This window comes from Eretmochelys imbricata, chromosome 1, assembly GCF_965152235.1.
Source record: "Eretmochelys imbricata isolate rEreImb1 chromosome 1, rEreImb1.hap1, whole genome shotgun sequence".
NCBI classification, from domain to species: domain Eukaryota; kingdom Metazoa; phylum Chordata; order Testudines; family Cheloniidae; genus Eretmochelys; species Eretmochelys imbricata.
The window spans coordinates 43479055-43500815 of NC_135572.1; the positions used below are offsets into that span (position 1 = coordinate 43479055).

Here is a 21761-nt window from a genome sequence, read left to right on the forward strand (position 1 = left end):
AAGCAGGGGTGGCCCAAGACTAGCTGCCAGCAACTGGCACCCTAGGCGAACCACGCAATCGGTGCCCCCCATCCCCAAGTCCCACGGACAGATCTAGGCTGAGGTTTTTGGTAAACTGGGAAACATTTTGTCCCTTTTTTCCTTTTAATTTTTTAAGTGTTTTTTTTTAAACAGAGGCTTAATTATTCGGTTTGTCCGTCCATCTGTCCAGCCAATGTTTCTGAGATCAGATAAAATAGAGACACAAAATTTTCAGAATAGATTTGTGCATGACAGCTAGATGATATTTCAGTCCAATTTCAAATAAAAATGCATTAAAAATGTTAATTTTTATTACAAATCCAAAATCATCTATTACACTAACCTGCTTTAACTGCCTTTACCACTACATCCAATATAGAAAGAAATAAGAAAGCTCTTTAACTTTAACCTGTATTTACAAAACACTCCAAATAAAAAACACTCTGTGTTCTTAAAACATGACTTCTTTTGCTTTAAGTTTTGAAAATTCAGTCACTATTTCTTTTAGATCCAGTTTACCAGCTATTTCATGCTCTATTGACATTGTGGCAAGTCCAACACGTTGCTCTTGCACCATTGTTGAACGCAGATATGCTTTTATCAATTTTAACTTTGAGAAGCTACATTCCCCACTAGCTATGGAAACTGGCAAAGTTAAGAGAATGTGTAGCGAAATAAAAATGTTTGGAAAACAGTCTGTTTATTTTCACAAACAAACTTTAGTACTTCTTCAGGAGTGGAATGTTTCTTAAGTCATCTTGAAAAAGCCTGAAGCTCACTACACAAATCTGTAGCATCAACGTCTTTTGAATTTTCATGAGTCAATGCCGACTCCAGTTTTATACAAAATTCTCTTATCTGTTTTGCTGTTTTCTTTTGCAAGCTGTGGATATCACATAGAAAGCCAAATACTGACTCTAGCTGCTGCATCTGTTGAATCTTTCGTCAAGCGAATGAATAGCAGTATCAAGGACTGCAAAGTAGAAATTTGACCTTTCTTTTGGGTTCTGAATGGGTGTTTCATCCTTCATACGAAAATTGCTGTTTCTTTTGCCGAATGCAAACTGGCTCCAGTTCAAATTCTGTTAGAAAGGCTATTTCTTCAGCAAGCTCGAGAGAATCTACCGGTGTTCTTTCAAACCCTTCATCGCTTCTGAATTCCTCCAGAATATTTTTAGTTTGCTGCAGTTTTTGAATAGCAGAATGTATGTTCAAGTTCTTTTCCTGAAGCTGCTTACTAGTAAGGTTAATCTTGAAAAGGAATTATACCACAAAATGAATGAAGTCACAAATTTGAACTTGGAAAGGCCATTTGCAAGAGCTTCTGCATCTGAACGTGCTGTATTGCCAGATGATCTCGTAAAGGTAGTATCAGAAATTTCAATTAGGGCATCATAAATGTTTCCAAGTTCATAGCGAAGAGGCTTCAAAGCATCAATGCGACTCTCCCATCTTATCTGACTAAGTGGTTTCACAGTTAGAGAATTTACATGACGAGTCAGAATCTCCCAACAGCATGCTGAGCCTGAGGAAAAACACACAAACACGTTGTACCAGGTCAAAGAAATTGCTTGCCTCCAAACAGCATCTAGCAGCATCATTGACAATCAAATTCAGAGAACGCCCTAGGACTGATTTCCATCATTCTCCTTTGCACACCATTGTCTTTACCCTTCCTATTACTCCCATTATCATAGCCTTGGCCATGTAAGTTTTCAACAGATAATGACATTGTTTCAAGCTCTTGTAGAATAATTTCAATCATAAATGCTCCAGTCGCCTCCTTCAGTGGTACGAAACCCAAAAAATGTTCCTTTATGAGCACTTCAACATTATCTTCATATGCAGACTTTTCCATATCCACAAAACAGATCATCGTCATTTATTCAACATGACTTATATCTGGCGTACAGTCCAGTATTATCGAAAAATATTTTGCAGCATGGGCAGCTTCTACAACTTTCTTTTTAATGGCATTTGCAAGGATTTGAATTAGTTCATTCTGCATATTTTTTCCTATGTAATGAACCTGTGTTTCATGATCAGTTATTTTATGTAGATACTCCTTCATGACTGGATCAAACAAAGCTAGGTATTCAACAAATTTTAAAAAGTTTCTATTACCTGAAGCATATAATTTTTCATTTCTACCGTGGCTGTGGAATGCTAAATTTTGCCCACCGAGAACTCTCACTAAAGCAATCAGATGCTCTAATATTTGTTGCCAATAGTCTTCTTTTTCCTTCATCACACATAAATTTTCTTCATCAATAGTTTTTCCTTTTTTCAATTGTAATTCAAGTTCTTTCCAATTTTGAAAACATTCCAAATGTTGTACTTCTTTCATGTGAAGAGAGAATTGAAGATATGTGTTTCCAGTCCTTTGAACCATTTTCAGTAAGTGATGTACCAATTGCTTAATTTCGAAACAACTTGCAGCAAAAGCAAAACACAGAGTCCTTCGACACTGAATATTGTAACCAGTTTTGATGAATTTCTTCCCCATTAATGAGTTTCCTCTTGTAATGATGAGCAGAGAATTTTCCATCCTTAGGGAAGGGAAATTCATGAACTTGTTCGTGTCCACGTTCCATGAGAATTTTCCCGCACACTGTCATCACATCTGGGCCATGAGGATGGGTTATACTGTAACTTGTTTGTAATTTCCTCATCATTTCTTTCTTCTACTTCATTTACTTCAATTTCTGCATGTGTCTCTGAAGGTGAATACATTTTCTCCACTTCCATATCAGTCTGATGCTGTGAGCTGCCTTCATCTAGAAATAGGTTTCCATCATCTTGAGTTTCCAAACTGCTTTTTTGTGGATGTGAGCTAACCTCATCTCAAAGTAATATACCTTCATCTTGATGTTCCAAACTGCTTCCATGCAGATGTGAGCTAACCTCCTCTCCAAGTAAAATTCCTTCATCTGGATGCTGTGAACTGCTTCCATTTTTATTTGGATTAAAGAGAAGATATTTCAGGAAGGATACCTGCTGTTTTGCTGGTCCTTTTCCTTCTCAGCCTTTTGTTTACGATACTCAGCTCCTGAGGGTTTTCTTTTTCCTCTTTCTGCCATGGCGCATTTGAATATTGTTATGTACTTACTGTGCTCCTGACAGCAAGCATTATAGCGTTAAGGCTGGCTGACACACCACATGGTTGGCGATTTAAACCACATTGCAGCCATCCCAACACATCTTTTCACTGCTTAAAGGTTCAATGATTAGTAACATACACTCACTTACCTATTAAAACAGTTAGTTACAGCATTTACATGGAAACAAAATGACCTTTTACATCGTTATAACCCTACACCAGTTGTTTGGAAAGTAATCCCCTTCCTCATAGTTACCCGCTTGGAGTGTGATGTCATAACTTTTGTAGTCTATTAAGCATTAAGGGCTGTTACTTTTCTTTTATGAACCCACACATCTCCTTGGTGTGGGGTTCTGTCCCAGCTAGAGGTGCCGAGACCACTTAGAGAGAGAGATTGATGAGTCTGCTCTACAGCCTTAGCTAACAGCCATATGGCTTTTAGCTCATGCAGTAGAGGCTCATGCACTAAGCTCCAGAAGCCCGAGGTTCAATCCCACCTGCTGACAACCGGGGTCTGTTAGCGTTACAAGTAGGGGCTCATCCAGCATTTAAAAGGGGAAGTCTCTAAAGCGCGGGATGCGCTTCCTCAGCTAGGGGAAGTATGTAACCCACACACCTCCTGGGTGTGGTGTTCCATCCCATCTAGTGGCACCAAGACTAAGTAGAGAGAGATGAATGTATCTGCTCTATGGGCTTATGGCTTTTAGCTCCTGCAGTAGAGGCTCATGCATTTAGCTCTAGAGGCCCCAGGTTCAATTCAACCTGCTGACAACTGGGGTCTGTTGGCATCACGTAATCTCTTCACAGCATGGCCTTTGGCCTTCAGTTCAGACATCTGCATCTGTTGATCTCAGGTGGACTGTGGCAGTACTGTGGATATATTTTTGACCTGAATTTGTAGAATAGTATAATACAGCGCTATACCAAATTGTAGCCAAAGAGCATTATTAAGCCAGTTTTGTCTTAACCTTTAAGCATGCTCTCTCCATTATCTCTCGCATAGATAAGGCATGTCCTTGTGCAGTAACTGGAGTTCTTCGAGATGTGTGTCCCTGTGGGTGCTCCACTATCTGCCCTCCTCCCTTCTACTTCAGAGTTCGCAGTGAGGATTCTGCGGACTAGAAAAGGAACTGGAGGGCTCGGGTTCTGCGTGTGCTACACATGGCACCAACGACACCATGAGATGCCTACTGCACACATGCGACCCGCGCGGACACTGCTTCCGTAAATCTCCAATCAACGGCACCGGGACCCACTGCCACCTAAAGTGTGACCCACAAGGACACACATCTCTAAGAACTCCAATTACTACACAAGGTGAGTAACCTTTCCTTTTTGTCTCTGCTACCAGATTGTTTTTGTTAGAGCAATGCAGAAATATGAGATTAATATTCAGGGATTACTGTCTTGAACTCATGTTATGATTCTTTTATGATTATCATTCACAAGTTATAATAAATGTCTGTCACTAAGGTTTAAATTGTTCATTTTATGGTCAAAATTGGTGTTTCCCTGTCTTTTTTTTCTTAATGCTGAAAGTCTGTGCTTTACTCACCAATTTAGTCTAAAGACAGGGAAGTCTAAATAATTGGTGATGTTACCATACAGTATGATGCAATACCTGAGAAGAAATTTCAGTCCAAACTCTGAATATCTTTGTTTTTGTGGTATTGTTCAAGACTTAAATATTTTCAAAAGACTTGTGGGGTTTCAGTTATGCAGCTGCTATTAATTTTAATGCAAATCTCACATTTACCCTACTGTTTGAATATGAAGGGGTCACTGTAGTAACTATCTCAACAATTTATTTGTACATTTCAAGAGGATTTTGTATTCATTTTGGTGATTTGTATTTGCACTCTTCACTTTGCCTTTTTCTTCTTCTTCTGGTATTGGCCTCAGAACTTTAAACATATTGTTAATATATCGGCCTTGATGTTAATGTATAGAAATCTAATTTATGATACTGTAATGGCGCGCAAATCAGTGTATAATTTTCTTACATTTTCCATTATATATTTTCCTGTCTTTCAGGGCCAGAAGGGGCCCTCTTTGAACATTCTGTAGAGACACCACTTGTCAGAGCAGAGGCTTTTAAACCACTTAGGTAAGCACTTCTGCATAAAAAATATATATGTCTTTTATGTAAAATATAATTATCTACAGATATTCACATTTTCTTTTAGGTAAACATAAATGTGACCATTAGGGCATCCCAACAATATTTACAGTAATTGCTGGTAATATTATTCCCTTTTCGTCCTATTTTGTGACTTATTTATGTTCTATTATTTTGAGGATTCACATAGAGATGAATTTTTGAGATTGATCATTGGTATATATTCATGATGAGTATATTCATGATCATTAAAGTAATGTACTATAGTGCTTTAAAGCTTTTAATTTCCCTCATCTAAACTTATACTTGACTTTATTTGGAACACTTAAAGTAACATTTACATTTTTCTTTATTACGGTATAGTAGAAGTCGTTTATCTGCATTAAGTTAAAAAAATACTTCATCACTGACCAATAGGTATGTAGTTAAGATTTTTTTTGGACAAATCTTGTACTAGGGGAAAAATGGCCTCCACAGTGGTATCTGGCACAAGCCAATAGAAAACCTCTGCAGAAATGCAGACTTTGAAGGATGTATGTGGTGGTTCTCAGTCAAGCCACACAACCCAAGGAAAGGATGACTAGCCACTTAAACATAAAAAAGTCCAGCTCTGTAGCATTAAGGAGTATTTTCTGGCGAGAAAATTACTTTAAATGTGTTCTGCACCTGTCATGTTCCAGATCTCCCTAATCCTGGGATATTGTTCTTTCACACACAGTGCTCTGAATTTTAGGGTATTTTAGCCAAAGTAAATCGTGTTTGGATTGTGGTGAAGAGATAAATTCACTCTACATTCAGCATGTGATAGTCTTATATTTAATTTTTAAATAGCTATGTCAAAGATCAGGGTAAGAGGGAAAGAGACAACTCCCCCACCCACACTAGCTCTCTCATTCACTCACTTCCAGTCTGCTGCTTCAGGAGGGACTCCCTCTTCTGTGGTTCTATTCCCTGGGCTCCTTCTTTACCCTGATCACTATTTTGGGTGTGGGGGAAAAAAGAGAACATGTTTAAGGTTCATGGGCCTTTCTTCATGTCACTGGCTGAAATTCCAAACTGGATAGTTACATTTGAAGAAAAGCCTTCAGGATACTTGAAGTGTACTGAAAAGCTGACCTTCATGGATAAGCATACCCTTTGCAGTATCTGTTTAGTGAGTTGGCCATGCCAACTAAAAGCACAGGTTCAGCTCTTGAGTTGCCAGTGCTCAAGTGGAATGACTAAAATCCCAACTAGTTGTCCATGTTCAATATATTGAGTTAGTGGGATCAGAAACTGTTCCAAAGTCTATTTATTTAAAATAATTAATTTTATAATTATATAATAATAGATTGAGTTTATAAATTCTGTTGTTCATTGTTTTGGCATCAAGTTATTCCAAATTTAAATCTGTACCTCCTGATCAGATTAGCTTGGTAGGGACCAAGCTATATCACTTACTCCCTCACCTCAAATATCACAATGCCTTTTTAGAGTCTAATTTAATATTCTGTTCTTCATCCGCCTGGTGCTTCTTCTGGTCAAATGATTATATTCTGCAGGCTGTCTCACAGGCTAATGTGATATTAAATGGTTAAGGGTGTAGCAAGTAGTACTAGAGGTACTGAGACTTGAATAAAAACCATCAGCCTCAAATGTATTTTGGGCCCTGTGTGTCAAGGGTGTTTTAACTGCAAAGCACTTAATGTTCATACCCTTCAATTTATAGCATATGCATTGAGACCTCCTTCATTGTTCTCTGTGTATGTCATTAGGGTTTAGTGCATCAAAGCAAACAATATTGACACAAATGTCTTTCTCAATTACACAGTCTCCTGGATTTGTAACCCTAGTGTTGAATTTCAAAAGAGACTGATTTATTCGATAAGAAGTGACAAGTTTGTTAGACCATATCTTCTTGTTGATAAATAATGGAGACAGGGCAGTGCCATTACTCTTGCCTTGGTGTCTGTCTTTTCATTATCCCATTTGCTTTAGAATGTGAAGCAATACAAATGGAGTCCTTTCCAGATTAAGTGGCTGCATTCATAAGTCTCACTCGGAAGGAAAAAGAGGTGTGGGTTCACTTTTTTTATACCCCTAGTAAGAAGGACAAGTGGTAGAGAGTTACAGTGCACATCACCTGTTTTTAATCCCACCTTTCAAATTAGACAAAAGCTGATAAAAGCTGCAATAACACAGACCAAAAATCTTCTTCATTTAAGTAGTTAGTTCTAGCCTTTCAAATGCTGAGAGAGAGAAATTCTACCTTGAGATGGAAACAGATGCCCTAGTTTTCCTAAAGTTAGAGTCAGAATTCAAACATTCTCTCCATTGTGATGCCAATACTTTTTTTCTTTTATAATTTATAATACTTTGGTGTTCTACTTCTTTTATACGTTATATCCCTAAATAACATACAGCTCATGTTTAGAGGTTGTCATTGTAAGGCATATTGTTCACTTCCTATGATATAAATTATTTTTAGTTTTCTACTACTAAAGTAATATTTAGACAGTTTTTCACCTTTTACATTTAGATATACAAATCCTTTATAAACCTCAACATAATTCGTCTGAGCTAGGCATTTGCATTTTTGGAGTGTGAGATGCTTCAGTTTTTAGGATAACGGTTGTCTACTCTGTATGTTCTCCCTGCTGTATAGTTTATCTGTGTGTCTGCTTATCCAACCTTCTGGGCAGCAATAAGATAGTTACCTAACATCTAAGGTCAGAACTAATTTTCATCTGATATTGGCCTTTAAATAGATGTCTTAGAGCCATACAAGTAGACCTTCTGAGCATAAATCCTATTGGTCAGAGTGAATCACTTTTAGTGCAATCAGTTCTGGGCATTCTGCCAGTACTTTGTCCAAGACTTTTATATCCACGCTCACAAGTGAGCTGAGAACATATGACCTACACAGCTCCACGCTTTTCTTAGATTTTAATATCACCATAATTATTAACTGTAATAATAATGTTCTCAATATTCCAGAGAGTTGAACCTTTGTCAAAGTGTTATTATACGTATATTGAACACATAAAATGTTATCAAGGTATCTGAGAAATTCCTATAAAATTAACCATTGAGTTATTTTTCCAGATTATGAATTCTTAATGGCCTTCAGGATATTCTGAAGAGGTTTCAATATTTCCCCAGACAAATTCTAGCCCTGTTTTTAACAAGAGATATTGTGTTGGACATTCCTCTGAATCTTTAAATGACAACTTGAGGATGCTCCCTGTTTTGAGAAAATGTCTGTATCTAAAGCTAAAAGGCACCAAGGGAATAGATGTTTATTAGCCTAAGATGTAGTAATTGTACACTTTATAGTAACTTGAGGATATGATTATGCTGAAGTATTTTATCACCCCTCCCATTGTATTTAGTTACTGTAAATCTATCTGCTGTGATTGGCTGCTGCTATCAGAACTCTCCATGTAAATGTTCACAACAAATATGGCCCCCACAGGACTCTTCTTAGTATTTCCTTCCCAATGATGAAGGCTTAGCCCCTTTCCCACCCAGTAAAATGACTTTGTTTTGTAATCCAATTATATGCTTGTATGAGTTAAATGGGTAATAGGGTGGGGATAGGGTCCGAAACTAAAGTAGTCATGTTTCTTATGGACATATAGATAAGAATTCTGAGGGAAACACATAGAGAGCTGTATAGCGGCTAACCAGAGAGACTGATTTGTAAAATCATTGTTTGATTATTGCAGTAATACAAATGCCTACCTGCTAACTGCCTAATAATGGCTCTCAACTAATCAAAGTACAGGGATTAGTATTTGCTGTCATAATGCAAATTAGAAACACCAGCCAATCACAGTGGAATGAATTACATAACTGAAAAGTAATTCTACAGTTGTGTCTCAGTAGCTGTATAGCATTTCTGTTCTCTAATTGTGAGACAATTCCATTGAAGTATAATTTTTATAAACACTGGCATTAATTTGCTTGGTGTATATTCATGCTTATGTACTCTTTCATTCTCAGGTTGGTTAAAAAAAACATGAAGTACTTCATTATTGCAGTTTGAATTATTCTGTTCTCTTCAGTTAGTGCACTAATAAAATCCATGAAAAGAGCTAGTTAAAATAGTTAGTATCCTCTATCTTTCCAGGGACACCATTTCTGGCCATGTAATTAAGAAATACCTCAATTTGTCTCTGTTAGAAGCTGCGTACCAATTTACATACTTCTGCACATTGATTATATTTGAAAATATTTTGAGTTCTAATGTGAAAGGAATTTTTCCAGGTATACTACTTTTGTTCTGTTATGGCCTACAAGTTATGCAGCTATTTTTTTTTTTTAGACTAATGTAATTATAATAGTAAAACACTGACTTATTAAGTGGGGTTGAGTTTTCTAGTTTCATTCCTATTCTTCATCTCATTTCTAATATTTCGTCTCATCAGGAAGCTATATTCCCAACACCTTTTCAGAGTCTCCTGGAATATATTTTTAAACACTGTCTCACACATGCTTGACTAGGTCCTGTTTTAATGCTGTTTATTTTTATTTCTTGAGAGGTATTCAGAGCATTTGGTAAAGTGGGTGAATATTAAACATTCATTTCATATAGGTAAGATTTTTTTGTGGTCCACCATTGTCATGATAGAAGGAGAACAACATAGGACAAAACAGGCATATTCACTGATTTTCCTTGAGTAGCATATCTTACTGCAGAGTTGTGTTTGATCCAGTAGAGACATGGAGTTAGTCTAGAGCTGCCAATCCCAGGGACAAATGTCTCAAAGCACTGTCCCCTTGATATATGTCCTGAAATTCTGCTGCCATGGAATCTGTGATCCAATCTCAGACTCCCTTTCCAGTGAGGAATTAAATCTTATTTCTCTCTTATTTTAGAGACCTTTATTAATTTTTTTTTAGTTTTCAAATTATCTTATGTGTTGGGGGGCAGTCACTTTGAGCTACTTATGCCTATTTTTGACAACTATAAACTACCTGCATAGCTCTGTCTAATAGGCTCTTTATTAAGAATTGCAGTCTGTATCATCTTAAATATAAATTAACAAATATAGTAGTTATTGACTAAAAGGTAGAGTCAATTGTTTGATTACACTCAGAGTTCATTCTTAAAAATGTTTGAGACCAAATAACTGGACTTAGCCAAATTTATTGTCTAAAGACAAAGCAGTAAAATACAAAAAGGAGACATACATACTCTCGTTCCAGGAAGCGAATCTTATCACACAGCATGTTTACCGTCCATAGAAGGTATGTTTCAAAGATATGCATTTCAGCTAGTAGTATTTATAGTATGATTTTACAAGCTACAAAACTCTTTACTCAACACTAAAATCTAACCCACCAGTTCTATACTTTCCTTATCTCTGCTTTGGATACCACATTCCAAACCAGCTGGATGTAGAGGTATATCCCAGTCTGTGCTAGGACATACCATTCATGCATAATGTAACTTTTTGCATAATGCCCATTAATGTGGTGTATATTATGCCTAACATATATGTATTGGCTAACATAGGTCAAGTTTTTCTTTCATGCCTGAGAGTAAATGTCTTTATTTTTGTTTTTGTTACTTTGTATGAAGTTTTGGTTAGTCTTGGTTGATTTACAGGTTATGACATAAGTATACATTTGTAATCATAATATAGAAACATTTTTAGGACTCTATGGTCCTATGCCTTTTAGCTAGCACTTCTCACTCTCTCTGTCTCTCTCTCACACACATACACACACACACAGTGCACAAACAACTAACTTTCAGAGGTTTTATAAGTAAGTTTGTATAACTTATAATGTTCAAAATTTAAATGTCTTCTATTCAGTAAAGAAAAATGTGCTTACATAGTAAAAAAATGCATGAAAAATTTAAACTGGGAGTGAATATTTACAACAGAATTATAAACTTCTGAAAATAAAGGTTCAGAATGGAAATACTAATAGAACTTTTAACTATAGTAATGCAAATAGTACCTTTAATAGAGAGTAAACCTTTATGACAGAATATGTTGCATTATAGTACAATTAAAGTCATTCAAAAGCTATGCTGGAAGCATCTGTGAAATGCCAGATTCAATCACATTCACTGGGGCCTCTGTCTTTTTTAATTACTTTGAGAGTCAGCACATTGGAAAATTGAGGTCATCACAGAAACCTCTTTTGAAATAGCTTTGCTTATCACTCTTTACCACAACTGTCTGCTTAAGAGAAGCTGAAGGTTTCATTTTAATCGTATCTGGGTCCTGATCTTTATTCCTCACCCTTTGTAACACTACTACATTGAGTGACAGTGGCGAAATAGATGGAAAATACCTCTGTATTTAAGATGGGTGGAAAAGTAGCAAACCAATCACCAGGCTATTATGATCATAACTGGTACCTTTTGACTAGCTGATTAACGTTGTTTAAAATTGCTTTACAGCCTTTTGAAGGTGTCATTAGAACTCAATGCTGTTTTAGAATCAAGAAGATCTTGTAAATGTAGTTGCCCCAGGACTCTGAATGTTTTAGTTGAATTACTTACATAAAGTATAATTCAGTTAACCATAATCCTTGAAGCTCAATCATGTCAATGTTCTGCCATACAAACCTCACTTGGAAAATGTGCATTCCCCAGACCTGTCTGCCTGTGGATCAACTCTTTCCTATTCATCAGTACCATGGGGGAATCAGCTGACTGTGCTGCACCATTCCCTCTGACCCCTGAGCACCACAGATAAGCTCTATCTGAACTATCTGAAATCCTTTTTGTTACTTTTATTTAGAACTCAAATGGACTCTCAAATAAAAGAATGCACAAGCTGCAGGTTCATTACTCAGAAAACCCTTTATTGTGTCATTCTTCTCTTAAGCACACAGACTTAAGATAGTTCTTGCCATACTTACGTATTTTAAGGGACACTCTTAAGACCGACCCGTTCTTCTGATGGGTGATGTTATTTTATCCATACTGGTTCATACATCATTCCAGTATCAAGCAATATACAAAAAGACAAAAGGAAGGAAGTATGCCCACAGATTAAAAGGAAGAGAAGAGAATGTATAGACTGATATGAGTATAGAATTTTGTGGGTCTTCAAGACAAATATCCCATTCAGAAATATGTGTGGGTGCACAGGGGCAAATAGCACACTATAGCACTGAGAGGGATGAGTAAAGCCTGTGTAAAATGGTTTTCAAGTATAATTGAAGTCAACACAAAATGACATCTAAGTAGACCATATTTTCTAAAATAAAAATATTTTTGAAATTTAGAGTCAGAATTTTAAAGTTAAGCATGTCCAATTTTACATTATTGAAGGCACAAATCAAGCATTTGTGCATTCAGGTGACACACTATCTTTCTAAAAATATGCATTGCTCAAACAGAAGTTAAGGGCTTGATGAAAGAATTACTGAGTGAAATTTTTGTTCAGGACGTCAGACTAGATAATCATAATAGTCTTTTCTGGCCTTAAAGTCTGTAAACCTATTAATCAATTAGGCACACAAATAGCTGTGTTTGCCTGTGCATATCTAGTTTTTGCATATATGTTAGGCACATGCAAAAGTACATATACAATTGTGTGTACTTAACTTTAAAAATATGGCCTCTTACATCCTTACTGCTTACATCAGCAGTGAATTTGGCTTCTGAAGTTGATGGAGTTGTTTTATGGCAAATTAAAATAGAAGACAATAAGAAATTATTGGGTAATTCATCATGCAAATACATGTTGCAGGGTTCAAATCTGAATAGAGTAGGATGTGAAAGAGAAATAAATAGTTAGTGCTAAACATAAGAGTATGCAAATAATATTGACTTATTCAAATACCTTGCTAGTTAATCATAGTATAATCAGTTCAACTGGAAGTGTTTCTTGTTATGACAATTTACCTTTAGTAAACAGAGAACTGAATCATGAATGTGGAGGATTTGAAAGTACAACAGTGAAAAGGTCAAAGAATAGCTATGATATGGAGAACAGCCTCAGTTTTATATGTGAACAATTACATTTCCATGGAATTACGTCATGGAGATAAAATGCTATAACTGAAAGTGGCATGGGTCATCTGAAACACTGAGCACAAGTGAAAAGAATTGCCCTTAGTAAAGCATTCATAGTTTTGTTTGGCGTTTTTTGTTAGTTTGTTGCTTTTAGGTTTTTTATTTGTTTTGTTTTGTTTTAAAGTCACCTAAAATATTGCCATAGTTGAGTACAAATCAATAGTGTTTATCGTATGAAACAATAATCATTGACTCTAACAGCTTTTTCAATAAAAAGAAATTTGAGAATAGCTCTCTTATAATTCAAGATTTTTCTATCGAATAAAAATGAGTGTGCTAAGAGTATATTCGTTATCAAACTCAGCGTGTAACTCATTGTAGTGAGATCTGTTAGTATTGCAGAGTGTTGCTGGTTTTGGGAGCTCCCCTGTACTTGGCACCAGCAGACAGTGCAGCTTGCTGATTCAGCAGACCTCAATGTTAGTCATAAAAAAAAGACCACAGCATGCTTGGTTCAGTGGCGAAGGCACTCGGTGAGGTTTATTTTCAGCAAAGCCCTGTCCAACAGGTCACAGGGACACTAACATATGTATGCCCATGACAAGGTAAAAGCTCAGTCAACATAACAGGCCAATACAAAGATGACCCTCCTATGACGTCTTCTTTTAAACATTGGTACAAACACATTACATATTACATTCTATATGCTTTTTGTCATTATCCTGTGCTTTATACGTGCTAATTTGAACAAAACAATCTCATCCATTATCCTGTCATCTCCTCTTTATCTTTACAAAGGGTCAGTGAGTTCTTGTACCATCTCTTAGGTATGTGTTTATGTAGTTACTTGATGTGTTTCTGTACCATTCTCTCATCAGGAATGTGCTTACTTGTTCAGCTAATGCCTGTAGTGTTACTATTCTGCCAAGGCCATGCCAACTTTGGTTCACCTTCTTTGGTTCATACTTTTATTCATGCCTAAGATTCCAGCGAGGTCTACAAGGTCTAGGGCTTATAGACTTCATCAAAGAGGCCTGTTCTAAAAACTTGAAGGTGGTGGTGGCATAGTAGATTAGGCCAGGAGGGGAGTTCTTTACTGTGAGACAAGATCTCAAAAATTATTTTTTAGCTTTAGCAAAATAATTTTTTCAAGTAATTTTTTACATCAATCTCACTTTCGGTGCATATGCACCCTGTGCTTGAATTTGGAACTTTCTAGCAAGCACACCTGGGTTTGGGGCCATGCCTACACCCTGCCTGTCCTTGCTCCCCTTACTGCCAAGGCCATAAAGGGCACACAAACCCCACTGACCCTGTTTCCTCTTACTACCCATGGTAGTGATTTGGAACTGTGATGTCATCCCTGCGTCTCATTAGTAACTAGTTAGTTTTTTATAAACATTTTATATAGATTTAGATTATTAGTTTATAATTAGTTAATTAATAGCTTTTCTGCCCATTGGCAGCTTTCCATTCCTCCTTTTATCCCAGAGAATCTCCTTAGGTGTTTGTGCCTTATCATGAGTATGATAGCCACTATGTCCTCTGGGTTTAAGTTCTGCCCTTCCTGCAACAGGCCCTTCCTTTAACTGACGGCCACAGCAGGTGCCTTTTCTGCTCAGGGGAATCTCATATCCCTGATCATTCTTCAGTCTGCAGCTCCTTTTATACTACAACCAGAAAGTCAATGGAATCTCACCTAAAATTGTTCCTGTTAGAGCAATAAATGAGGTGTACCTCAGATCCTGACAGGCCTTCCCTTGATTCAAAACAATCCCCTGAGCCAGAAATTTAATTCCCTCAGTGCTACAGTAAGTAGAGATTCCACTCACTCAGTTCCAGCTCTTGAGAACAGGCCTCAAGATCCTCAGGACATCATCTGTGTGGGACCCAGGACTGAAGCTTACCAGACAAGGTAGATCCGAGGAACAATCTAAGGTCAGACCACACCACCATTGTCCTTCTCCAGAATGGGGTAAAGAAAATAAATCTAAGTGGAGGCTGGAGCCCTCTCATTCTGAAAAATTTTCTGAGATTCGTCCTAATTATAAAATTCATCATTTCAAAACTATAAGTGAACCTTGTGTGGCAATTTTATTAATATTTCACATTTGAATTTTCACTCTATTACAGAGTGATAGTGATGCAAAGTAGAAAATATTTGTTGATGTACTTCTAGCAACCTTAGCAAGTGGACAAATAATTTTATTCTTAAGAATATGCATCATACATCTGAGTTATAAATTGAATAATCTACTTAAAATGTATATGTAATTATACTAAAATATAATTATAATGGTCCCATTCATCAAAAATATATATTTGATTTTCATTATTTGCAAGCTGAAATAACCTGGTTATATTTTTTGTTTACTAAGTTTCTAAGATATAAGATAAATGTAATTTACATCATAAATATTTTAAATATTGGAATGCTTTCAGCTCTTATTTACATACACTGGAGCAACCCTATTAAAAAGAATTTATAAACAGTAAAATATATTAGAATATTTAGATCTATATGCCAGTGATTGATGATTTGCTAAGACGTCTGATGACTGTGTTTGTCTATGAGTTAGGTAATATAAATTAATCTTATTTCTTGTATACTAGCAAGGTGGACCTCCCTATACAATTGTATTGGGGGGGAGACATCTCAAGATCTATGTTGCTGAGAAATATGGTCAGTCTAACAAATAGACCTCTATATGGTTCTATATTTAGAAGATTAAAGGTCCCTTGTTCCATATGCCAAACAAATAACTGGCTTTTTATATATTCTCCAGATTGATTGTACACAAAATGATAGTCAAATTGAGAACCGATGCATACATGTATGAGGCTCCATTCTCCCCTGCAACCTGAGCTCCCCTCAGCATAGGAATGGTATAGAGACAGGATGGGAGTTAGTTATGGCTTCCTGATTCAGGACTGACCTAGCAGAGGCATTAGAGGATCTAAGGGGCTGCACTGGCTTAATAATGTTCATACAGTTTAGTGTCTTATTGTCATAAATTATTTTTGGAAAAATCCAAAGAAAAAGCCTTGCTGGTTTAAACTTTCTTCTGATTTATTCTGTGTTGTGTCTCTATCTGTGTTTCATCATGTGATGGAGCCACATAATAGAGACTTGTTACATTATGGCTAAGGTCCTACACAATTCACGATATTGCAGAAATTGCAGCTCCCAATATTGGGCTTCCATTGCAGTTTTGACAGCGAGAGTCGTGCCGTGCACGGGCTGACAGTGGGAGACCTGGGCACCCTGGGCAGCCGGCAACAGGAGCCCCTGCTGTCAGCCCCAAGCGGCAAACAGCAAAAGCCCCAGCTGTCAGCCCATGGCTCCCCCAGGCAGCAGGAGCTCCTGCTGTCAGCACCGTTCATGGCGGGACTCCCACTATCAGCTTTTCCAAATTACTGCAAATAATAAAAGTCCACTATTACTTTTCCACCATTTTCCATGTCTTGTCACAACTCAGCTGCAATTATTTGACAATAATTCAAGTAGGACCTGAATTCTGACATCATCATGAAATATATTAACTAAAATGCTTGAAACAAATTTCTAACTTTTCTCAATAGAGGTTTACAAACATATCCCACATGTAGCAAAGAGAGAAATAGACTCTAAATCTTAAAATCTTCACTGATTACATTAAGATCTTGTAATTTACTAGCAGCATCATGATCTAATCAAACAGTGTTAAGGAATTTATCGGATATTATGAGTTTGTATTATTTCTTACTCCATTGCAATAGTATAATATTCCTTTACAGTAGATCTTCTGGTATATTCAAGAATATAATCAGGTCCTATAATTGCACTTTTTTACATTGAAGTTCTTGAATGTAAAGTATACAAAAAGGCAAATATTTTCAAACGTGACTAGTGATTTTGGATGCCTCTGTTTTTGAGTGCCTAATCAGAGACACTATCAAGGGACTTGATTTTCAAATGGCGCGTACTTAACATTTTCTGAAAATGAGAGCCTTTTAAGCTGTCTCCAATTGAGCACCACAAAATTCAGGTGCCCAAAATTACAAATCACTGGTGATAATATTTGCTGTGGTTTCTCCTAATCACTCCACAGTTCACATATAGACCTTTAATTTTAGCAGATTACAAATTTGGGAGTTTTAATTTGATACAGAAGTGAGAAGACTGCTTTTGGCATTTTCTTTGATAATGTTTTGCAGCAGTTATTTGGCATCTTGCAAAATCATTTTTATTTTTAGGTAACAAATCATTGCAATTAAATTCTAATCAATGTACACAGATTGCAACAAACTAGCAGTTTGTCTGTCCAAATCCCATTCAACTGGGAAACTGTGTAAATATCTTAATATATAGGTATTCAAGTAATAATTCCCATGAAAACAATATCTTCCAGATAGTCACATGGCATTCTGCAATATTCAAGCTGACACAATGAAAAATAGTGGTAAAGACTAGTGGAAAAAACACTTTATTGGCTCTGCTGTGCTGTAGCCATGACTATGGCTCCCAGGTGCTACGATAATACAAACAAACAACAACAATTCCCCCATCCCCTCACAACTATTTAGATTTCTTTTTAAAGTAATAATTTTGATAAAATCCCCACAATGAAACTTTCTAAAGATGTTATGCCATGAGCTTTAAAACTTGTATAAATCTGAAGTTTCATCAGTTCTACTCTTTAGTCAAAGAATATAAGACAACATTAGAATAGATAAAGGTCATGTGTCTTTGGTTACCCTTGTTTGTTTTTCCTTTCTTATATATTAGTATTTTGTCCAATAAGTCATGTAATTCTCCTCTGAACACTTCTCTAAAAGTAATATCAGTGCAGAATTTCCACTTCTGGATCTCCAGCTTTGAGTACAAGTCATACAGAAAACAACCCTATCCCATAACCCTGTGGTTGAATTATTGATTCCAAGGCTAACATCCATGAGTGCTATGAGAAGTCAAGCCTCCACATACTTAAAGAACCAGCCAGTAGCACCACTGTTATCAAACTGACAGGATTACCACTATGTTGTATCTGTGCATTTGACTGCCTTTAGAGGCTTGTAAGCATGGAACCCTACAGTGCACGAGTGTCCTGCTGAATCAGTGCAATAGCACTTGGAACTATTGGTGCCAAACTTCTACGGTGAATCAGTGCACTGCTGGGTTGGCACATTAGAGCCCAGAGTTGATGGTGCTGGTCCCCTAGACCCCTGGTAAGCACACTGGCTCCTGTAGCTGTCAGCATCAAACCCCTTTAATTTACTGACACCCTGCTGAGACTATATCTTAGCTGCACTCCATTTAGCTCACAGATGCTTTACTGTATTGGCAGAACTTAATTTAATCAGTACCTGAGTTTGTCAGATCCAGGCACCAGTTAGTGCACTGGTACTTCATTCCATAATTTAATCCCATCCCACCACCATTTCTTGTCAGTATGGCTGATGAGAATCCTTTCTGGCCCTCAGGTGGAAGCACATAAGAGTCTCGCATATTGCATCAGGGTAAGCATACAGCCTCCAAGCTTCTCTGGTTTGATGATAGTTCAGAGCTAAACTCCCATGAGGAATGGGCTTCAAAATGCTATCTACTGTGGTTGCAGTATGCACAGTGCCTACCTGAGATGAGAACTCGTTCAGTAGGACTTTTCATCCAGATAAGGTCTCCTTCTGAGCAATAACTGAAGTGGCCCTGTATTCATTATGGACTTTCAGACTGTATTCAGAAAATGGTCCTGATTCCCTCTGTCAGTCCAGCCACTCTTTAAATTATTTCCTTCTTCAAAATCCTCCATTTGCTTCTTCTTACCTTCTGCATCAAATGCAGGCTTCTTTTCAATCCTCACATTCTTGACTGTGCCCAACTCTACCCTGCTTACGTTTCTGCTAACATTTTTTATTTCCCACAGTTGTTCTTTTGACTCCACCAGTGAGTTGTGCATTACTTTCTTTCTGTGGCTTTGTGTCTTCTTCCATTCTGCTGTCTAAGTCAGGGATCTTCTCTATAATTCCAATGTTCCAAATACCAATCATTTCTACTTTCAAATCCCTTCTCATAAATCACTTCCTCCTAAAAGACAGCAAATGCTAATCTGTATCAGTAAAAATGCTATTATCTCCCCCTCCCCTTATAAGCTACGACAAAAACTCCATAAAAAAGAGAACCTTTGTCTTGAATTTCCCAGTGTGTTATGTGTTTCATGTGTGTTGTCTGTCTATCATAGAATATTATGGTTGGAAGAGACCTCAGGAGGTCATCTAGTCCAATCCCCTGCTCAAAGCAGGACACCAACACCAACTAAGCATCAGAGGGGTAGCCGTGTTAGTCTGGATCTGTAAAAGCGGCAAAGATTCCTGTGGCACCTTATAGACTAACAGATGTATTGGAGCATAAGCTTTTGTGGGTGAATACCCACTTTGTTGGATGCATGTAGTGACCAACTAAATCAACCTAGCCAAGGTTTTGTCAAGGAGTTTTTCACCCCAGATAGGACTTGAACCCACAATCTCTGGCTAAGGAAGCCAATGCCTCATCCATTAGGCCACTGGGGCCTGCCAAGGTTTTGTCAAGCCGGCCCTTAAAAACCTCTAAGTATGGAGATTCCACCATATCCCTAACCCATTCCAGTGCTTCAACACCCACCTAGTGAAATAGCATTTCCTAATAGCCAACCTAGACCTCCCCCACTGCAACTTGAGACCATTGCTTCTTGTTCTGTCATCTGCCACCACTGAGAACAGCCCAGCTCCATCCTCTTTGGAACCCCCCCTTCAAGTCGTTGAAGGCTGCTATCAAATCCCCCCTCACTCTTCTCTTCTACAGACTAAATTAGCCCAGTTCCCTCAGCCTCTCTTCATAAGTCATGTGCCCCAGCCCCCTAATCATTTTTGTTGCCCTCTGCTGGACTCTCTCCAATTTGTTCACATCCCTTCTGTAGAGGGGGGACCAAAACTGTATGCAATGCTCTAAGTGTGGCCTCACCAGTGCTGAATAGAAGGGAATAATCACTTCTCTCAATCTGCTGGCAATGCTCTTACTAATATAGCCCAATATGCCATTGGCTTTCTTGGCAACGAGGGTGCACTGCTGACTCATATCCAGCTTCTCATCCACTGTAATCCCCAGGTCCTTTTCTGCAGAACTGCTACTTAGCCAGTCAGTCCCCAGCCTGTAGCGGTGCATGGGATTCTTCTTTCCTAAGTGCTAGGACTCTGCACTTGTCCTTGTTGAACCTAGTCAGATTTCTTTTGGCCCAATCCTCCAATTTGTCTAGGTCACTCTGGACTCCTGCAAGCTCCTCAGGGTGGAGACACATGTCCCCATGCTATTGTGACTTCAAGCTGCGACACCAATCTGGGGAATAGGTGCAACCATTAGTCTGTTGTCTTGTGTGGCTATTATAGCCTGAGACACAGGAGGGGGCAGAAAAACTATTCATCCTGGTGTTTTTATTTTGTGGATCTAGATGTCCTCAGAAAAGAAGACAACAGGATCTCTTGTACTAGTCCTGGTCCTGATTGGCTAGGGAATACCAGCACCAGTGCTGGAGGCATATAGCATAGTGTCCCTTGTATAGTTTCCTTCTATTCTCTTTCATCATCTCCATTCAGAATCTTTCCTTCAGTCAAACGTAAAATTTAAATTCACCTCCTAGGTTTTTTACAAGTGGCACTTACTGGCTCAGATAGGTAGCCAATCACCTGGTATCCTGTTGAGCAGCCTCTTCTCATCACCTGTTGCCTCTTCCAAGCCAGATGCTCTTTCAGTGAGAAGGGAGCTAAATGTTTTAATTCCCTTATCCCACCACAGAGTGGGTGTGAACCCTGCTTATCTTCTCCCTGCACCGTAATTACAAAGCAGATAAGTTAGAAGTGGGACCCACCTGTTTGGGAGGTCTGCCACTTATGCACTCTGTCATGAATGAGTAAAGAGGAATGTATAAATATTAAATGCAAGAAATGAAGGTTACTTACTTGTAATTGGAGTTCTACTAGATATACTCTGCACATTCACACTCTTGGGATGCTCCAACTGGTGCAGCTTGGATGGTGGATCCTTCTCATAGTAATGCCTACTAGAGTGCACACGTGCACTTCCTGCCATAACTCTCAACCTTTGAACATGTTCTGAGGACATGACTATAAAAGGGAGCAAGGTGCTAGTTGTCACCTCAGTTCCTTCCACCACTAATGAAGACTCCAGGGGTATTTTTCAATTAGGAACCTGCAGAAGAGGGGAAAGTGGGAAGGAAGTGTGAAAATGTGGAGTCCATCTCAAAGAACTCTGGTTACAAGTAAATAACCTTCATTTCTTCTTCAAGCGTCCTCTGCATATTCCCAGTCTTGGGATAATTTGGCAAGCGCTATTCCAAGGATGGATGGAGGGACGCAGAGTCCTCATTAAATAATGACTAAAGCACCACTCAGCCAAACTGTGTGTCAGAGCTGGCTGCCAAATCTAATGCATAATATTTACTGAAAGTTTGAATTGAACTCCAAAGGGCCAGCTTTACATATTTCAATAAGAAGAATATGTCTAGCACATGGTACAAACACAGTAA

At 37.8% G+C, this 21761-nt stretch overlaps 1 protein-coding gene across 1 annotated transcript in view; it reads left to right on the forward strand.

The window, feature by feature from the left end:
* SGCG (sarcoglycan gamma) overlaps positions 1-21761 on the forward strand; it is a 94867-nt gene that overhangs the window by 60252 nt on the left and 12854 nt on the right. The window contains exon 5 of the mRNA XM_077806105.1: positions 5156-5228. Coding sequence (XP_077662231.1) covers positions 5156-5228 — 73 coding nt within the window. The remainder of the gene's footprint in view (positions 1-5155; positions 5229-21761) is intronic.